Below are 20489 nucleotides of genomic sequence, written 5' to 3' on the forward strand. Positions count from 1 at the left end.
CTAGGGAATTCTTTATTTCTATTTTTGTACTTTTCAGTTCTAAACATTACATTTTTCTACGGCTTCTATTTCTTTGCTGAGAACTTCTAACATTTGTTGCAAGAGCATTCCCCTTTACTTTGTGGCATATATTTATAACAACTCCTCTAAATTCTTTGATAATTCCAACAACTACATCTTCTTGAGGCTGAAGACTGTTGTCTTTTCTAAATTGTTAAGATTTTCCTAACTCCTTGTATGATAATTTTAGATTATATCCTGGACATTTTGAATATTATAAACTCTAGGTCCTGTTAAAATCCTCTAGAGAATGTTGAATTTTTTGTTTGTTCAGCAGGCAAGCAATCCAGTTAGGTTCAGGGTCCCAACTCTCCTTCTGTGGTTCCAATGTTAATTTCGTTTTTAAAGTCTTTGCAGGGCTACCACATGTATACACCAAGGAGCCAGTCTGAAATCTGGATGATTGTAGTTTAGTTCTTAAAGGCTTTGATATGCTGTTTGCAGTCAGTTCCAACCATATACAGCATAAGAGTGAATCTGGGACATCAAATATTGCTTTATGAGCTCCCCTTCTTGGGCTCCCTGCTCTGCATATTACCTCCACACTCTCCATCTCCCAGGGGCCCCTCTTCACGGAATATGACTATGAAGGTTTAGAGTATGAGCCTCCGCATACTGTCATGCACTTCCTGCAACTGGCTCTGCCTCTGGGCAAAAAGCATTCTGCCTATTTTTTTAATTGGTTAGTTGTGATCATATTATTGCATTGTAAGCATTCTTGATATATTTTGGATACAATTCTTTTCTCAAATACATGTTTTGTAAATGTGTTACCCAGTTCATGGACTAACTTTTCATTTTCTTCATGGTATCTTCTAAAGAGCAAAAGATTTTAATTTTTTAAAGAAACTTTTTTTAGACTAATTTTAGACTCATAAAGAAGTTGTTAAAATAGTACAAACGGTTCTCTTATATCCCTCATCTCATTTCCCTAACATAAACATCTTAGATATCCACGGTACAATGATCAGGAAGAGAAAATAAACATTAGTATGGTACCATTAACTAAACAACAGACCTTATTCAAAATTCATCAATTTTGGGGCCGGCCCTGTGGCTGAGTGGTTAAGTTCCCGCACTCTGCTTCAGTGGCCCAGGGTTTTGCCAGTTCGGATCCCGGGCACAGACATGGCACCATTCATCAGGTCATGCTGAGGTGGCATCCCACATGCCACAATTAGAAGGACCCACAACTAAAAATATGCAACTATGTACTTGGTGGGGGGGGGGGGAGGGGGCTTTGGGGAGAAAAAGGAAAAATAAAATCTTTAAAAAAAGAAATTTCACCAATTTTTCCACTAATGCCTTTTTTCTGTTCAAGATCCTATCCAGGATCCCAGGCTGCATTTAATTGTCATTTCTCTGTAGCAGTTCTTTAGACTTTCCTTGTCTTTCATAACCTTAAACTTCTGAAAAGTACTAATCAGTTATTTTGTAAAATGTCTCTCAATTTGGATTTGTAAGATGTTTTCTCATGATGGAGTGAAGTTATGCATTTTTGGCAAGTATATCGTAAAAATTATATTTGTTCTCCTTAGTGCATCATATCAAGGAGCTGAGGATGTCAATATGTATGATTACTGATGATGCGTATCTCGATCCCTTGGATAAGCTGGTGCCTGCCAGGCTTCTCCACCATTAAGTCACCACAAAGCTTCTCTTCATAGTCAATAAGCATTTGAGGGGAGATGCTCTCAGATTATGCAAATTCTGTTTCTCCTCAAACTTCCATTGACTAATTTTAGTGTCTATTGGTGGATGTTGCCAGAAACAGTTACTACTACAGTATTCACCTAATGTATTCCTCTTATTTCCCTCTTTTCTTTTACATTTATTAATTGGAATTCCACAATAAGGAAGAACTAACTTTTCTCCCTTATTAGTTTATTTAATCCATTGTTTGTTTATATCAGCTTGAATTCATGGGTATTTATTTTTTTCCAAGGGTCAACAAACTTTTCCCATAAAGGAACAAACAATAAATATTTTAGGCTTTGTGGGCCATACAATCTCTGTCACAGTTACTCGACTCTGTGATACTATTATAATGCCAAATCAGCCACAGATTGTAAATGTATGTATGTAATATGTAAACCATACATTCTCATTGGGAGCAATATCACCTCCAGGAGAGTAAAAATCAGTTCTTGTGTGTATGGATGTCTTATTCTTTTTATGTATAAAGCAGATATACATACAGTACATAAATTGGCATATAGTATATGTGTGCTATTAAAATTTTGTAGTGGGTTGGGACAATTAGGAAAAAAAATAGCTAAAAGGATTCCTTAGGGGAACTATAATGAAAAAAAGGTTGCAAAAACAGTCATGTCTGTTTTCCAATAAAACTTTATTAAAATAGGTAGCAAGCCATATTTGGCCAACAGCCTATTGTTTGATGACTCCTGTTTTACTCTATTTGAAATTCAATACTATCATTATTTATTTTGTGGCTCAAATCATTCCATCTTTGGCCTTTAGGAGATCCTTCAAGTTGGTTCCCTTATTGTTTCAACAAGCCAACATCTCTTTTGCATTTACTTACTTTCTTGCATCACAAAATATTCCAGGCTTATCTAGTATTTTTCCTGCTCCAGCCCTGTAATGAACTACTTCTCCAGGAAGCCCTTGTTCCTTTTCTTGGAGAATGGTGTTTAGATAGCAAGATCTAGGCAGTAGGTGTGTTCATTGTTACTGGAATGTTACTGCTTCCAGGCTCTCTCTGTAGACTGAGCCAGGAAATGTATGTATACTAACGCATTTACACACACACATCTGCATTCTGTATCTATCTGTATATATATATATTTAAAAACCATGAGTTCATATTGATACCTCTGATTCTAATCCCAAACCACAGGGTTCATTTAATACTTCTCTCTTTCCTTATTTATAACTTCTTTCTCCAAGAGTGAGAAATCGGGCTCTCATAACCTAAAATCTATTTACTTATTTCATTTTAGTATATACAAAGTTGTTTCAGAATTGCTAGGCCTGTGAGAAACAATTTTACCAACTAGATTATAGTATTATCCATAGTTCTTTTTGTCTGTATCCTTACAGTACCCAGTCAAGATACCGTTATCTCAGTTTTTTAGTTTAAGTTGCTCTCCGTAAACCTCAGCAGTGGAGTCCTGGGAGAGAGCTTGTGAAACTGTAGCTAGAATTTATTATTCTCTTTTTATTTACAGTTACTTTACAGTTTTTACAGTCTCTGTTTAAATAATGGTAAGGCTAAGGTTTTGCATAGAAATTTCATAGTTGTGAAGTGATTTTGCATTGTTTGGAGAAGAGATTTTGGGAGGTTACTTACTACATACCTGCCATTGTCTTCAGTTACCTAGAAGCCTGAAAAGTTTTAATTTTAATGAGGTTCAATTTATAATCTTTCCTTTTATAAATCACACTTTTTATGTCCTATTTCCTTGCTTTTTTTCTAGAAATTTTATAGTATTAGCTTTCACGTTTAGGATATATGACTCAATTTGAGTTAAATTTTGTATACGGTGAGGTATACAGTTGAGGTTCATTTTTTCCCCATATAGATATTCAGTTGGTTTTAACATTTGTTGAAAGACTTTCCCTCCTGTCCCCCCCAACCCCCGCCCCGAGGAAGACCAGCCCTGAGCTAAAATCTGTGCCATCTTCCTCTATTTTATATGTGGGACACCTGCAACAGCATGGCTCCATAAGTGGTGCATAGGTCCATGCCCAGGATCTGAACTGGCAAACCCCGGGCCGCTGAAGAAGAGCACATGAACTCAAACACTGCACCACCAGGCAGGCCCCTGAGAAGACTATTTTTGAGCATATTTTATATTCTTACAGGAATCATCCAGTAGAAGAATCATCAAAAATATTGATACAGGAGAAGGGCAGAATTTCTGCAGCAGGGAAAAAAGGGCAGGATATTGTGCACTAGGGGAGGGATTAATACGAGACAGGAGCTGGTGTATTGCTGATGGGTGGGTGGAATCTGAAAGTTCTCTTCTGATAGCTCCAATTTTCTTAATGAAAAAGAAAGCATGAGTGTTTTTATAGTATTCTTGAAGTCAACTTAATATCTACAGTTAAGTTTTATTCCACATATTGCCTAGCATATTGCCGTACATATAGTCAAACTCAATAACACTTAGAAATTGATTTGGGAGAAAGATGATAGAAGCAACCATTTCTAGGTATGTTCTTTTTTTTTTAAAGATTGGCACCTGGGCTAACAACTGTTGCCAATCTTTGTTTTTTTTTTTCCTGCTTTATTTCCCCAAACCTCCCCTCCCCGTACACAGTTGTATATCTTAGTTGCAGGTCCTTCTAGTTGTGGGATGTGGGACGCCGCCTCAACGTGGCCTGACGAGCGGTGCCACGTCCGAGCCCAGGATCCGAACCCTGGGCCGCCGCAGCGGAGCACGCGAACTTAACCACTCAGCCACGGAGCCGGCTCCTCTAGGTGTATTCTTATTCTAAAACGTTTAACAAGGTGATTACTCATCCATATTATGACACCGTCATTTGAAACACATGGAAAGAACAAATTCTTTTTTTTTTTTAAGTTATTTTCCCTATTACTATTCCTGAGTATTGAGAATTACGTAGGTAAGAGCACTGTCATCAAATCCCACAATTACATATTAGTTATTTTAAGCATTTAATCTCTAAATTTATCATAATTAGAAAGTAGTAACGCATTAAACAAACATAAAGGGGGCTGTCTCCTTCAAGGTAGTTATCTTCATAGATTTCCCTTCTTATATACAATTGCGTTCATCAGTGTTCCTTTAAATTTATCCTCACAGATCTCAAGTGAGCATTTTTACACTATCACCCAATCCTATTAACACTTAGCTGATAAATTTTGCTTTCCTTCTCTCAACTCCAAACTTCCTCATGACCACAGTACCCCACCATCAACATTCACCTCATAACTGATAAGTCTGCCTTGTACTCAGCCAATAATATAGATGGAATTAAAGGAGATACTTTGCCCCCAACAAATTCACTAACCTAACTGCACTTGTCCCAGCAGGCTCCGGCTTCCCTCTTGTAAAATGGAAGAAATGTCTCTATTCCTCAAACTCTTCACTTGTGCTCTGGATCTCATTCCCCTTACTTTCGAGTACTTTATTTCTAGAACTATGTTTTCTGGCATTATTGCTTCCTCATGACTGAGTCATTCCTAATTGCATTCAAATACACTTATTTAAAAAGCTCCCTGACCCCTCACCTATCACCCTATTTTCTCTGCTCCCCATTCACAGCAAAACTCTTCAGAAGAGTTGTCTCAACATTTTTACCTTTATTTTCTCAACTTATTCCAGTTAGGCTTCCGTCCCTTCTCTTTCCCTGAAGCAGTTCTTTTCAAGGTCATGTGTGACCTTGTCAAATCTAATGGTTAATTGTATGTCCTTGTTTTCCAACACTTTTCACATTTGACACAAATGACCACTCTTTCCCTTTACTTATTTTTTTTTTGAGGAAGATTAGTGCTGAGCTAACTACTGCCAATCCTCCTCTTTTTGCTGAGGAAGACTGGCCCTGAGCTAACATCCATGCCCATCTTCCTCTACTTTATACATGGGATGCCTACCACAGCATGGCGTGCCAAGCAGTGCCATGTTTGCACCCGGGATCGGAACCGGCAAAACCCCGGCCGCCAAGAAACTGAACGTGCGCACTCAACCGCTGCGCCACCGGGCCGGCCCCCACTCTTTCCCTTTAGAAACACTTTCCTCTCCAGGCTTTCCTGATTCTGTAATATACTAGCCCTTCCTTCTCTGTCTCCTTTGTTAGGCCCTCTCCCACTCCCAACCTCTCAATGTTAAAGTGTCCGAGGGGTTTGCCTAGGCTGTCTTCCCTTCCTTTCCCAGGTGATTTCATCCAATCCCACGTCTTCAGATGCATATGTACAGTGATAACCCCCAAATCTATATCTCTAGCCCAGAGCAATGGACATATTATGGGCAACTCACATTTCACACATTCAGAATTTTTTTCCTCCTTACTCACTTTCCAATCTGCTTCTCCTCATCTTAGTAAATGGCATCACTACCCACTCAATTGCTCAGACCAAGAATCTAAATTTTATCCTCATCACTTCTTTTTTCCTTATTCATCACACACATTCCATAGCCTGTCCTATTGGCTCTATCATCACCCCCATCTTCTCTGCTACAACCCTAATCTGAACCACATACCCTTTGTCCTCTATTGCTTCCCTTTAGGGTTTTCTTAACATAGCCAGAGTGATATTTTAAAACAACACAAATTTGACCTCATCATTCAGCTGGTTAAAATCCTCCAATAGCTTCCTATTAAACTAGAATAAAAACAGAACTATCTATATGGCACTTCTAAGGCTCTACAAGATCTGCCCTAACTTCTCGAACCTCAACTTCCACTATTTTCCCTCTTGTTCATAGGCTCCAGCCACAGTGGCCTTTCTGTCCCTTCAAAAGACCAAGCTCATTAGGCTCTCAAAGTCTGTCTAGAATGATCTCCCAAATCTTGATTCGTTCATTATTATTCACGCTTCAGGTCAAATGTAACTTGCTTAGAGAAGCCTTCCCTGACTACTCCTAGTCATCCCAACATATTCTATCCCATTACCCTATTTTATTTGTAGTTGTTATCACTATCTAAAATTACTATTATGCATTTATTATCTTACTCTCTTCCACTAGAATGTGTACTCCATTAGGACAGAGACTTTCCCTTTTTGTTCATATTACTCCTTAGTACTCCTTAGGTACCTAGAACAATGACTAGCACAAAGCAGGTAGTCAATCAATATTTGTTAACTGAATTTCCAAAGAAGCTGCTGGTGCTAAAATAAATTTTGTGAATGAAACAATCCTCAATACATAAAAATCATTATGTATAGCTTTTTGTCCCTGCATTATTACTTATAACAGTTAAAACTTGAAAACCACCTAAATGTCCAACATTTAAGAAATGGTTAAATAACAATGGTACACTCACAGGATGGACTCTCATGTAATCATTAAAAACATGTATGGAGATTTTTCATAATACTGGGGAAAACTTACTTTATAATGTTAAATTAAAAGCACAGAATCCATAATTTTATATATAAGATTCAAATACTTAAGAAAACACGTATCAGACAATCTGCCAAAACTCACACAAGAAACAGATGATCTGAATAAGCATATCTATGATGATGATCTACAATAGATATAGATCTACTAAAGAAATTGAATCAATAATTAATAACCTTCCAAAATAGAAAGCATTAGGCCCAGATGGGTTCACTGGTAAATTCTACCAGATATTTAAGCAAGAAATTATACCAATTCTCCACAATCTCTTTCAAAGGACAGAGACAGAGGGAATGCTTCCTAACTCATTTTATGAGGCCAGCACTAACCTAACACCAAAACTAGAGACATTACAAGAAAAGAAAACTACAGACCAATATCTCTCATGAATACAGATGCAAAAATTTTCAACAAAATATTAGCAAATTGAATCCAAAAAATATAAAAAGAATTATACATCACAACCAAGTGAGACTTATCCCAGGTATGATTCAAAAGTCAATTAATGTAATCCATCACATCAATAGCCTAAAAATGAAAAATCACATGATCATATCAACAGATACAGAAAAAGCATCTGACAAATGCCAACACCCATTTATGATGAAAACTCTCAGGAAACCAGGAATACACAGGAGCTTTGTCAACATGATCAAGAATATCCAAGGACCAGCCCAGTGGCATAGTGGTTAAATTCACATGCTCTGGTTCAGTGACCTGGGGTTCGCAGGTTCGGATCCCAGATGTGGACCTACACACTGCTCATCAAGTCATGCTGTGGTGGCACCCCACATACAAAGTAAAGGAAGATTGGCACAGACGTTAGCTCTGGGCCAATCTTCCTCACCAAAAATAAAAAAGAGTACCCACAAAAAACCTACAGCTAACAACTACGAGCTGGCCCGGTGGCACAGTAGTTAAGTGTGCATGTTCTGCTTCAGTGGCCCGGAGTTTGCCGGTTCAGATCCTGGGTGCGGACATGGCACCACCTGGCAAGCCATGCTGTGGGAGGCATCCCACATACAAAGTGGAGGAAGATGGGCACGGATACTAGCTCAGGGCCAGTCTTCCTCAGGAAAAAGAGGAGGATTGGCAGCAGATGTTAGCACAGGGCTAATCGTCCTTGAAAAAAGAAAAAACCTACAGCTAACATCTCCTCATAGTGAGAAACCCTAAGCTTTCCCACTAAGATCAGGTACAAATCAAGAATGTCCCCTCTCACCATTCCTCTTCAACACTGTACTGGAAGTCCTTGCTAATGCAATAAGGTAAGAAAAGGATATAAAAGGTACACATATTGGGAAGGAAGACATAAAACTGTCTTGTTTGCAGATAACATGATTGTCTGCATAGAAAATCCAAAAGAATCAGCAAAAAAACTCCTAGAACTAATAAGCAATTATAGCAAGGTTGCAGAATACAAGGTTAATATATAAACGTTAATTGCTTTTCTATATCCTGACAATGAACAAGTGGAATTTGAAATTAAAAATACAATACCATTTACATTAGCACCAAAAAAACTGAAATACTTAGGTGTAAATCTAACAAAATAAATATAAAGTCTTAATGAGGGAAACTACAAAACTCTGATAAATGAATTCAAAGAAGAACTAACTAAATGAAGAGATATTCTATGTTCATAGATAGTGAGACTCAATACTGTCAAGATGTCACTTCTTCCCAACTTGATCTTCAGAGTCAATGCATGTTGGGAGATCATGGAGAGGACACAGCCACTGGTTGACCTCAGGCAATCAGAGGCTACTTCCCACTCCCCTGTCCTTGGAATGTACCTTGTGCCCACTATTCCTATACAAGGATCCACTTCAAGGACACAGCCTTGAGAGAGTAATGTGTTATTGAGACCACCTGGACTGTATACATGACTGAATCCCATTAAAGCCTCTATATAAACTCTAAAGATTCTGGCAGGTAGGTATGGAGATCTACTCATCTTGTGGTCGCCCAAGACACGTGTAAGTTCCCTTGCTTATTAAAACTGCCTCTTTCTTCAGTCTCTCCCTGCCTTCCATGTACAGGGGACAGTTACAAACTTTCATCAGGGGAATTCCTGAGGCTGTGAACCAACAATGCAATCCCACTCAAAATCCCAGCAAGTTATTTTATGGATATTGACAAACTGATTTGAAAGTCTACATGGAGAGGCAAAAAATGCAGAATAGCCAACACAATATTGAAGAGGAAGAACAAAGTTGGAGGACTGACACTACCCAACTTCAAGACTCACTATAAAGTTATAGCAATCAAGACAGTGTGGTAGTGGCAAAAGAACAGACAAATAGATCAGTGGAACAGAAGAGAAAGACCAGAAACAGATCTCCATAAATATAATCAACTGATCTGTGATAAAGGAGCAAAGGCAATACAATGGATCAAAGATAATCTCTTCAACAAACAGTGCTGCAACTGGATGTGCACATACAAAAAGTGAATTTGGACACAGACCTTACACCCTTCACAAAAATTAAATCAAAATGGATCATAGATCTAAATATAAAACTATATTTTATATATATAATATATTATATATATATTATAAATATATAATAATATTTATATATTATATTAAATATAAATGTAAAACTATAAAATTCCTAGAAGGCAACATAGGAGAAAACCTAGATGACCTTGGATATGGTGATGCCTTTTTAGATACACGACCAAAAAAACGATCCATGAAAGAAACAACTGATAAACTGGACTTCATTAAAATAAAAAACTTCTGATCTATGAAAGACAATGTCAACATCATTAGAAGACAGCCACAGACTGGGAGGAAACATTTGCAAAAGACACATCTGATAAACGACTCTTATCCAAAATACACAAAGAACTCTTAACACTAAAAAACAAAAAACCCAATTAAAAATCAGGCCAAAGACCTTAACACACTCCTCACCAAAGAAGATATACAGATGGCAAATAAGCATATGAAAAGATGCTCATCATATGTCATCAGAGAAATGCAAATAAAAACAATGAGATTATACTACATACCTACTAGAATAGCCAAAATCCGGAACACAGACAACACCGAATGTGACAAGGAGGTGGAGCAACAGGAATTCTCATACATTGCTAGTGGGAAGGCAAAACACTACAGCCACTTTGAAAGACAGTTTGGCTGTTTCTTACAAAACTAAACATCCTCTTACCATATAATCCAGTAATTGTGCTCTTTTGTATTTACCCAAAGGAGTTGAAAACTTGTGTCCACACAAAAATCTGCTCATGGATGTTTACAGCAGCTTTATTCATAAATGCCAAAACCTGGAAACAACCAAGATGTCCTTCAGCTGGTGAATGGATAAACAAACCTTGTACATCCAATGGAACATTATTCAGCACCAAAAGAGAAATGCACTATCGAGCTATCAAAAGACATGGAGGAAGCATAAATGCATATTACTAAGTGAAAGAAGTCCATCTGAAAAGGCTATATATTGTATGATTCCAACTATATGACATTCTGAAAAAGGCAAAACTATGGGGACAGTAAAAACATTAGTGGTTGTAGGGTGTGGGGTAGTAAATAAGCAAAGCACAGAGGATTTTTGGGGCAGTGAAAATTCTCTGTATGATATTATAATGATGGCTACACATCATTATACATTTGTCCAAACTCACAGAATGTACACCACCAAGAGTGAACCCTAAGGTAAACTATGGACTTTGAGTGATTGAAATGAATACGTAATGTGAGCTTCCACACCAGAGGCAATGGTGTCTAGTGCTGTATCTCCTGACCAAGAAAGAAAATTCTCTCATAGTGATGAAAAAAGATAGATTCCAACGGATTTGAGGCAGAGACTGAATGTCCTTGTTGGCTGGGAAGTGAAGTAGGTACATGATTCCCAGGAACAGGAAGGGCAGCAGGATTTCCTTGACAAGGAGACCTATGGCAACTGCGCATCTCAGTTCTTCCAAATGATCTTGGGAACAGGCTACGTACACTTCTCTTGCCGTCAATTTATTTCTGGGCCTTTAATTTCAATTAGGTGCTCCCTGTTCTGCCACACATTCCATGTGTCCAGTACCCATGACATCTCCCTTTCCATCAAGAGTTTGAGCCATCCACCCCTTGGCAATGACAGAATCCAGAATTCTCATCTCGCAACCAACCTGTCTCTTTGCTTTATCCCTATATCCCCCAGCCTCTGAATGGAAGTAAAATCAGGTATTCTCCCCCGATTGTGAAGAACAAGGTAACTTTTAGAGTGAAATCTGAGTTAACACCTCCTACAATCACAACCCCTTGTTTGCCAACCCAGCATTATGAGCTGTCCATCCCAGAAAAAAAAAATTACGCATTTTGTGGTAGTATGATGAATTGAGCGTGCCAATGGCCTCCAAAATAGCTAGATCCAGGGTGCAATGTCAATCTTCAGTCTCATGCCTATCCCCTGGTTCTAGGAGTCAAACGCCACCAAGGAATTATTTAATGTTTTCCCCTATGCTTGTTACCTCAGATAATGTTGTAAGGTGGACATGATATTTCACTTGATCTTTTAACAATCCAATCCACCTTTAAATTACACTGGCCACCTGAGAGTGATACTGTAGATAGGAAATCCACGAGCTATTAAGGCTTTTGTACCAGTTCTTGCTATTTTGGCCAATACGGTAGTATCATATGTCACCCTATAATTAAAATAGATACCACTGTAGCCAAGATAGTTTCTTTACGCTGGCTAGGTATAACCCTTTGCCAGTCCTATGCTGTCTCAGAATACTGACCCATACTGAAGACACAAAGGAGGACACTGGCTGGCCTAAAGAGAAGTCAGTCAGCTATTAGTGGCTCCTTCATGCTTGGTTAGTGGCAACGTGACCTCAAGCCCTACGAAGCACAATATCCCAGCTACTTTGCCCTGATTGGACATGAACCTAGGGTGCTATTTTCACTCTCCGTGTGAATATATCCACTGTACAATTTCATAGAGTGGGGGTGATTTGTCCTTCTGACGGGCATTTATACTAAATTTTAACATATTAACATCCTGGATCAAATGTTAACATATTGGATATTTGGTCTACTTCTGACTGGAGCAGATCCTGGCTCCAAAATAGAAATTTATCAGTAGACAATCTTGGGCTTTCCATGGCCCAAATCACTCAGCCAAAGCCACTGCAACTGTTCCCTAAGTCTGTTGAAATCATCACCTGGGGCACTGGGTTACACCTCACTTGATACCATCCAGGATGCACCTAATTTTGCCCACTAAATGAACCTTCCAGGTCCCCAGTGAGTGACCATTTTTCTGGACTAACAATACAAAATATGTGTCTTTTAGTATTTTCAGCCCATGATGATACTGAGCAGATCCATCAACAGAAAATCATAGCAAGGATTGCTTTTTTGGGTAATCTCCAATCAAGGATGTCCAGAATGGGAGGACCTTAGGCAAGAGGTTCCAAGTTTTTAAAGGGATCTTAATACTTAGCAAATGATCCACATTGTTATATGATGCATAAGAGCAAGTGAATAAATTTGGCTAGGCCCTGAGTTTTCTGAGGTTGACTTTCTAGCCCACCAGCTAAATACGGATTACTACTATATGTAGAGTAGTGGTTTTCAACACTGGCTGCATGTTAGACTCATCTGGGAAGCTTAAAAATTAAAAACAGAAGCAAACAACAAAGAAACTATACCTGAGACCCACCCTAACCAAATTAAATCAAAATTTCGAAGAATGAGACTTAGCCACTGGTGGTTTTATTATGTTTGCTTCATTTTTAATTCTCCAAGTGATTCTAATATGCAGCCAGGGCTGAGAATCGCAATCGAGAGCAGTGGTTTTCAAACTTTAAAATACATCAATATCACCTGGAGATGACTAAAATGGACTGCTGGGCCCCATACCTAAAGTTTCCGATTAGGTCTGAAGTGAAGCCTGAGAATTTTTATTTCTAACAAGTTTCCAGGTGATACTAATGCTGCTGGTTAAAGGATAATGCTTTGAAAACCACAGACCTAGAGTGAGCTTTTGAAACTTTAATATGCTTACAAATTACCTGAGAATGTTGTTAAAATTTAGAGTCTAATTCAATACGTCTGGGGTGGGGTTTGAAATCTGCATTTTTAATGAGCTCCCATGTGATGCTGACGTTTGCTAGTCTGAGGACTACACCTTTAAATAGCAAGGATGTAGGGCGGCAGGCCATGCACCATTTTCCAATAATCAAGCAAACTAGAAGCTGCTGGGACAATCTTGAAGGAGGCCAGTTTTGTATACTAATAATGACAACTCATTTTGACAACTTCTTTCTGCCCCCTACCCCTTCCCATTCCCCTGAACCGTGAACACACACAGTCTCCAAGAGAGTCTTGCGATTACAATGTAATTATTGCAAAACAGCTAACATTTCCCACTAAGGTGAAGCACTCCTCACCTCACTTGATACAGCTGATCACTTCTTTCTCCCTGAAATACTCTTTCCACTTGACTTCCATGACTTCACACTCTCTTGGTTTTCCTCCTGCCTCTTTGGCCACATTTTTGTCAGTTCTTGTTTACCTCCCCTGTATTTAAATGTTGGAGTACCACAGGAATCCACTTTTTAGATCCTTTATCTATACTTACTCCCTCAGTGATCTCATCCAGGTTCATGGCTTTAAACACTATCTATATGCTGATAACACCCAAGTTTATACCAGCCCAGACTGCTTCCCTGAATTATAGACACATATGTTCAACTGCCTAATTTGCAACCGAAATTTGGTTGTCTATTAGTATCTCAAATGGAACGCTTCTAAAACAGAGCTCATGATCTTCTTTCTCCCAAAACAGAAAACTTACTCTTCCCACAGTCATTCCCAATTCAGTAACTGACAATTCCATTCTTTCAGCCGTTCTGGCCAAAAACTGCAAACATCATTCACCTTTCCTTTCTGTCACAATTTATATCTGATCCATCAGTAAATCATGCCGCCTCTATCTTCAAAATATATCTGACCCTTTCTCACAACTTCCACTGTTACCATGCTGGTTCAAGCCTCCAATTATCTCTTGACTGGATTATTGCAACAGTCTCCTAAGTGGTTTCTCTGCTTCCATCCTGCCCCTCTCTCTCAGTCTGTTCTCAGTATAGAAGCCAGAGAGACCTTGTTAAACCATTAAGTCAAATTATGTCAAATTAATTTGATTAAATTGTTCCCATAACTTCCAGTCTCAGATGGGAAGGGTAAAATCCTCTCGATAGCCTATAAGGTCCTACCCAATCTGCCCCCACCACCATCACTTCATCAGACCTCATTTCTGACTACGTTCACACAAATTCACTGCACTCTAGCCACACTAACTTTCTAACTGTTCCTCAAACACACTAGGCATTTCACTTCAGGGCATTTGCACTTGGCAGTCCCTTTGCCTGAAAGGTCCTTCCCTCAAATATCCACACAGCACAGTCCCTCAGCTCCAAGTCTCTACTCGTGTTACCTTTGTACTTTACAGTGAAGCCTTCCTGTCAATCCTATCCAAATACCTATCTAAACTGTTCCCAATAGTCTCTATCTCACTTTCCTGTTTTTAAAAATATAATTTAGCTTGCTTATTCTCTGTCTTACCACCCACCCCGCCAACCCCCAGCCCCAGTAGATATAAGTTCCATGAAGGTTGGAAATTTCATCCTTTTGGTTCACTGCTGTATCTCCAGTGCTAAGAATAGTTCCTGACAAATAATAAGTGCTCAATAAATATTTTCTGAAAGAATAAGTGAACCAATAAATACCTATTTCTACACTAAGATGTGTCCCAGGTACCACTTAAAGTGTCTCAAGAAGGTGAGAGTGACCCACTGTGGCAAATGAAGATGATAAATCAAAAAAGATGAGAACAGAGAATTAACCACTGGATATGGCAACGTGGAGGTCACTGGTGACCTTGACACGAGCCGCTATGGTGAAACAGGGTGGAGCCAAGACTGAATGGGAGAGAAAGAACTGAAGATAGTCAGTACAAACAATTCTTCCAAATATTCTCTCTCAACACAAGACCACTGCATACCATGCTCCCTCTTCCCAGAATGGGAGACCTTCACTCACTTCTTCTGATGACTCTTCCTCCCTGTTTTCCTTAAAGACTCAGCTTAGGTATTATGCTCAGCAGGAAACATCATTATGAACTGTTATGTCCCAAGTACACACCGTATCACAGGTATACTAGTGCTATCCCTAGTATACATAGTATTCTAAGTGACTCTTTACTTGACTGTGTCTTTAAACTCTGAACACCTTAAGGCAGGGACCTTTGCACAAAGCAGATGGTCAATAAACATTTCTTTGATGAGTCAAAAGCCCTTGAAAGAACAGTAAGCTCTTAATAGTTTCTAAGAATGTATTATTCCATACGTTTTCCTTAATACATCCAAAATACATTTTATTAGTTATCTGCATATTTGACATGAAATATAAAATAAAGGAAAATAACTATGATGTGAATCTAAAAATTTGGCTTTTCCCTAAGTAAACAATAAAGATACATTTAATGTACATTTATGACAATTTGAACTATTATCCTAGATAATTCCTACCTTTCCCCAAAAACATGTCTTAATTTTATCCCTTAAATTATGCAGTATTTGAAAAACAAATAACCATAAACACTTTGATATCCAGACACATAAAATGAAATTTTACAGATTATACAGTCTGTGAAAATTAAGCTCACCTAACTCCAGTTACTTAAACAGAGAGACATTTTACTAAATCTGTATGTATTCTAATACTTTCTGAAGTACTGTTTCTAGATATTACACAATGCTTAAGAAAATTCTAGTACCAGGTTGAGGGGAGGGTTTACATCCATTTCTCAAACTGCTTATGTTAAGAATTCTAGGCATGCATGTTTTGGGATACAGATTGGCAGCGTGCTTCCCAAACAGAATCATCTGGGGCACTTTCAAAAAACAGATTTCTGGGCTCCAAACCTACAGGATTCTGACTTAGTGCACCTGAGGAAAAGGTTAGAAATTGGCAAAAAGTTCCTTAAATGATTCTGATGATCAGCCAGTTTTGGGAAATACTGACCACATATCTGGAAGCATTAACTGGACAACAAGTAGGTTCGTAGTAATTCCTGCCAGACCTTAAAAATTTGCTACCCTCAACCCCTATAAACACAAAAAATATTGATCTACCACAGAAATATCACACATTCTGAATTGCTTTGCCAACTACAATTTTGACTTGTGTTGAATAAATGATGTTTTCATACCATAAATACAGAGCTGTTAAAAAATCATATTTACTAGATTATGGTGAGGCTTGATCAGTTTTCTTTCTTAAGAACACTACCTACCACAACTGAAGAAAAGAGCTACACTTTTCATTTTTGTCTAAAGGAAAAAACAGTCGTACCAAAATGCACCAAGCTAGCTATATTCCATCAATGGTCTCTACTGGTGATAAATGATTTGAAAACTGTCAATAATATCTACTATTTCAAGAATAAACTTGTCAAAAACATGTTGACGGGCAGTAAGCAGAAAAATAAATTTTAAAAGCTATCACATCCTTTGGGAAGACAACTGGCAAAAGTTGCAAAATACAGACAAAGCTATAGGTGTGCATCTTACACTAAAACTGGTGGTAGTCTAGTATATTTTATAACTTAGCCTTAAACCTGTAATAAACACTTAACAACTGGAGAATTTTATCAATATAACTTGAGACTCAGGAAAAAAACTAAGAAAAATTAACTCTAAAATTCCTGTATTATTTCTGACAGTGAAGCTAATTTCTAAATAAATTTCTACATAATTCAGTAGCACTGAAATAAATATAACTAAAGGATAAATTACTAAAGAAGTGTATAGAGATATATGGCAAAAAGAAGTAAGACAACTATAAGCAACACAGACAAAATGACAAAAAGTCACGTGGCACCACCGTTGGCAATACTAGATATAACAAGATGACAGGAGAATTGAGAAACAAATGATAGACTGGTCATGATTCAGTCTTTACAACCAATACAGCACTTACATTTTTAAAACCTAAGGACAATGACCTGCTCAATCTGGAATAGTCTTAGCCCCAAACTAAGTTATATTTGACCAAAAACTTTTACCAAAGTTTCAAGCAAATGTGGAAACAAAACAGACGATAAAAACAGCAATGACTTTTTATTACTAAGGCTTACATTACAGCAACATTGTTTTCCACCACGCATCACATTTATGAATACTATATTTTCTGCTGGGACATAACTGAAAAACCACTGTAGTTTCTATACTTATATTTCAAACTTTGAACTGAAAAAAAGTGAAAGGTTCGAACACTTGCCTGATCTATTTCACAAACAAGAATTATCTCTGTCATTATTGTTTGAAATAGAATTTCCAGATCCCTTTGACTGATTTCTAAGTTATATTCTTAGTACGTATTACATTTGTGCCACCAATGCTATATGATTTAGATTTTACTACCCCACTGCAATTTTTCAGGAAATCTTTTTATGGTGTTATACATTATTTTAAGGATAAAATCATTTGCATAAAATCATAAGCACTATCTAATTACAGCAAAATATTAATTTGTCATTTGAAATATCTTGAGATATACGTATGGGCTGTGCCAAACGAAGGCAAAGGCATTACTTCCTTACAGTTGATGGAAACACAATTACAAAAACTCAAGTGATGTAACATATAATACAGCTTTTAATTACTGCTAGAATAAACAAAACATAATTTATCCCATCAAATAAATCATATCTCATTTCAGAAAGCTTTCATACCATACTGCTGTCAACGACCAAGTAGTAAAAACAAAAGGATGCACCATGAGAAGACTTCAAAATCCTTCTCACCTACCCCACCTACTGAATTCAACCGAATAGACTGAGCATCCAGAGGAGGGCTTCAGTGAAGCCTGCTTCAACGAGGTAAAGCTGCTATCCCCTGTACTGCGTGAGATCCAACACATGGAAAAGAACAGAGAAACTGGAAAGGATTAGCGAAAAAGACAAGGAACTGGGGTAAAGTCCACTCTTGGGGTGAAGAACAACAAATGAACCAAAAATACCACCTCATTGCTTATTCCACAATCTCAATTTTTGCTCTCTTTATCTTTACTCCATCTTGTCCTACCTTTTGTTTTTGTTTGTCATAGCCCCCCTTTTCCCTCTTACAGATCACCGATGTACAGAGATGCAACACAGAAGAGCAACTTTGTTATCGACAGAATTTAAATACCAGAGCTTCTTGCCTACAAGACATCAAACCGAGATACTGGATTTGAAATGCCCAATCTAAATCCTGTGCAACATAAATAAGGGAATAAAGCTGAGTAACGAAATCCAATCACAGAGCCTCTGTTAAAAACCCAGAAGCAGCACACACATATAGTCTCAAAATGTTTTTAAATATATTCTCCTCTGTCAAGGACACAAATGCTGCGCTTGAGACAATAATCAACAACCTAGAATAATTTCTGTAGCTTTTAACTTTATTTGCCACAAAAATTCTGAGACACTGATTGAAAATCACATTTCAAATACACCAATCGTTCAAGATATGTAAACAAACACTGGGACCAACTCTAAGATACTGCCCAAGAAGAATAAAAATGCAAACAAAAATTGTGATTTAAATTAAAATACAAAAGTAAACTTAATTAGAAGTAGCTTAATGAAGAAGGAATAAAAGAACGGGAAACCAGTGGAATCATTTTTAGCAGCTTTTTCAGATAAAACCTACCCCCAAACTGCCTTTAGGTGTGCAAATTTTAATGTCCAATGAATAGCCTGAAGGTTGCGGGCTTCTCTTCTATCTGATGATAACAGCAGACAGTGAAACCTGAACTAATTCTTATGGCCAAGAGGTGAGTGCCCTCCAGGATGCACCTGGGCGCGCTCCCCAGGACCAGCCTACAGCTTGCGGTACTTTTATCAGTTCTCTATTAGGTAGCTTTCCCCCTGGTTTCAAGAACGCGTTTAATCAGGAATCTCTGATGGGATTTAAAGGAGTCAAGTGCCACCAAAATAAACCTTTTTGCAGTTTTCATACATTGATGGAGGGAAAAGGGTGCAAAGCCATAAAACCGCACGCCCAGGGGATCCGCGGACTCGGTGTCACCGCACCGACCCGAGGGAGAGACTCCAGGACACGAAGATGGGGAAAGGTCTGTCGGGTGGGTTTGGGACCAGACAGTCGCGGGTTTCCTGCTGGGGCGATGCTCCCCGCAGGAGCGGGTCCTCGCCCCCGCAAGGACAGGCAAGTGCAAACTCCGCAGGCGGTCCGCGGGGATCGGCGGCCACCCCCGGCCCTCGGTACCTGATGATGTCGTCGCTGTGGCCCCGGTAGAACTTCTGCCGGTGCTCCCGCGGGCTGTACACCACGCCGACGCCCGCCACGAAGTACACGATCTCCTTGGCCGCCGTGTAGTAGAGGTTGTTGCGGCACTGGTGGCCCCGGTAGCCGTACACCCACTCGAGCCGCAGGTGGCAGCTCGGGGCGCTCCGGGCCGCCATGTCGGGGAGCCCACCCCGCCGCTCCGGCTCCGGCTCCGGCTCGGGCCCCGGGCCGCGGGAAGCAGGAGGCGGCCCGGCGAAGAAAGCCCTCCGCTGGCGGCCGGGACTCCCCCGCCTGCCGCGTCCTCTAAGCCGCGCCTGGCAGGTGCATGTCGCTTCCCCTGGCCGCCGCCGCCGCCGCCGCCGCCGCCGCTGCCTCAGCCCACGGGCGGGAGGAAACCCCTCGCCTCGCGGAACATGCTGAGGGCCGCGGGCGCCGCCGGCCGGCAAGGGGGTGCTCGCCTCGTCTCCTCAGCCCGCAGCACCGAGGTGCGAGTGCCGCCGAGCGACGGCCCGCCTCCTGCCTCCACTCCTCAGCCGCCGCCCGCGCGCCTTGCTCCCTGCCCGGGTCACCAGCGGCGTTCGCGCCCCTCCGCGGCGGCCGCGTCCTCCGGCCCGCCGAGCACGCGCCGCGCGCCCCCGAGCCGAGGACAGCAGCGGGTGCGCGGCAGCGCGCGGCCCCGCCCCCTCCCTGCCGTCGCCGCCGCCGCCGCCTGCGCTCGTCCCGCCCCGCCCCTCCCAGCCGGGGTCCGAGCCAGCGCGGGGAGCCGTGGGGGCTGGCGGTGGGTCGCCGTGCCCGCGCCGTCGCTCCCTACTTACGTCTAGCTCCCCGACCCCAGCCGTCCTGACCGCGTGCGGCCCCCGCAGGGCGCTGAGCCCTCGCGAAGCCGCCCAGGCCCGGTGCCGACCCTTGTCGACCCCCACCCCCTGCTGCTGGGAATCTTTGCTCCGGAAGCGTCGCAGGTCTTGCAAGGCCCCTGTACCCGGCCAGGGCTACGCGTCTGCCTGGGGGAATCAGCACCTGGATGCTAACCTCATTTTTTTTTTCCTAATGCCT

General features: G+C 40.3%; 1 protein-coding gene across 11 annotated transcripts in view; it reads right to left on the minus strand.

Moving 5' to 3' along the window:
- Positions 1–20073, minus strand: part of EML5 (EMAP like 5) — a 140252-nt gene extending 120179 nt beyond the window's left edge. For 7 of the 11 annotated variants that reach the window (XR_011532889.1, XR_011532890.1, XR_011532888.1 and 4 more), the window contains exon 1: positions 19416–20067. Coding sequence is in view for 3 of the 11 variants with exons in the window: in XM_070593563.1 (XP_070449664.1) it covers positions 19416–19612 (197 nt within the window). In the remaining 8 variants the exon portion in view is untranslated. Of the gene's footprint in view, positions 1–19415 lie in introns of all 11 variants that reach the window. The other 4 variants (XR_011532891.1, XR_011532892.1, XR_011532893.1 and 1 more) reach the window with 1 other exon arrangement.
- Positions 20074–20489: the final 416 nt, after the last annotated feature.

Source organism: Equus przewalskii, chromosome 25, assembly GCF_037783145.1.
Source record: "Equus przewalskii isolate Varuska chromosome 25, EquPr2, whole genome shotgun sequence".
NCBI classification, from domain to species: domain Eukaryota; kingdom Metazoa; phylum Chordata; class Mammalia; order Perissodactyla; family Equidae; genus Equus; species Equus przewalskii.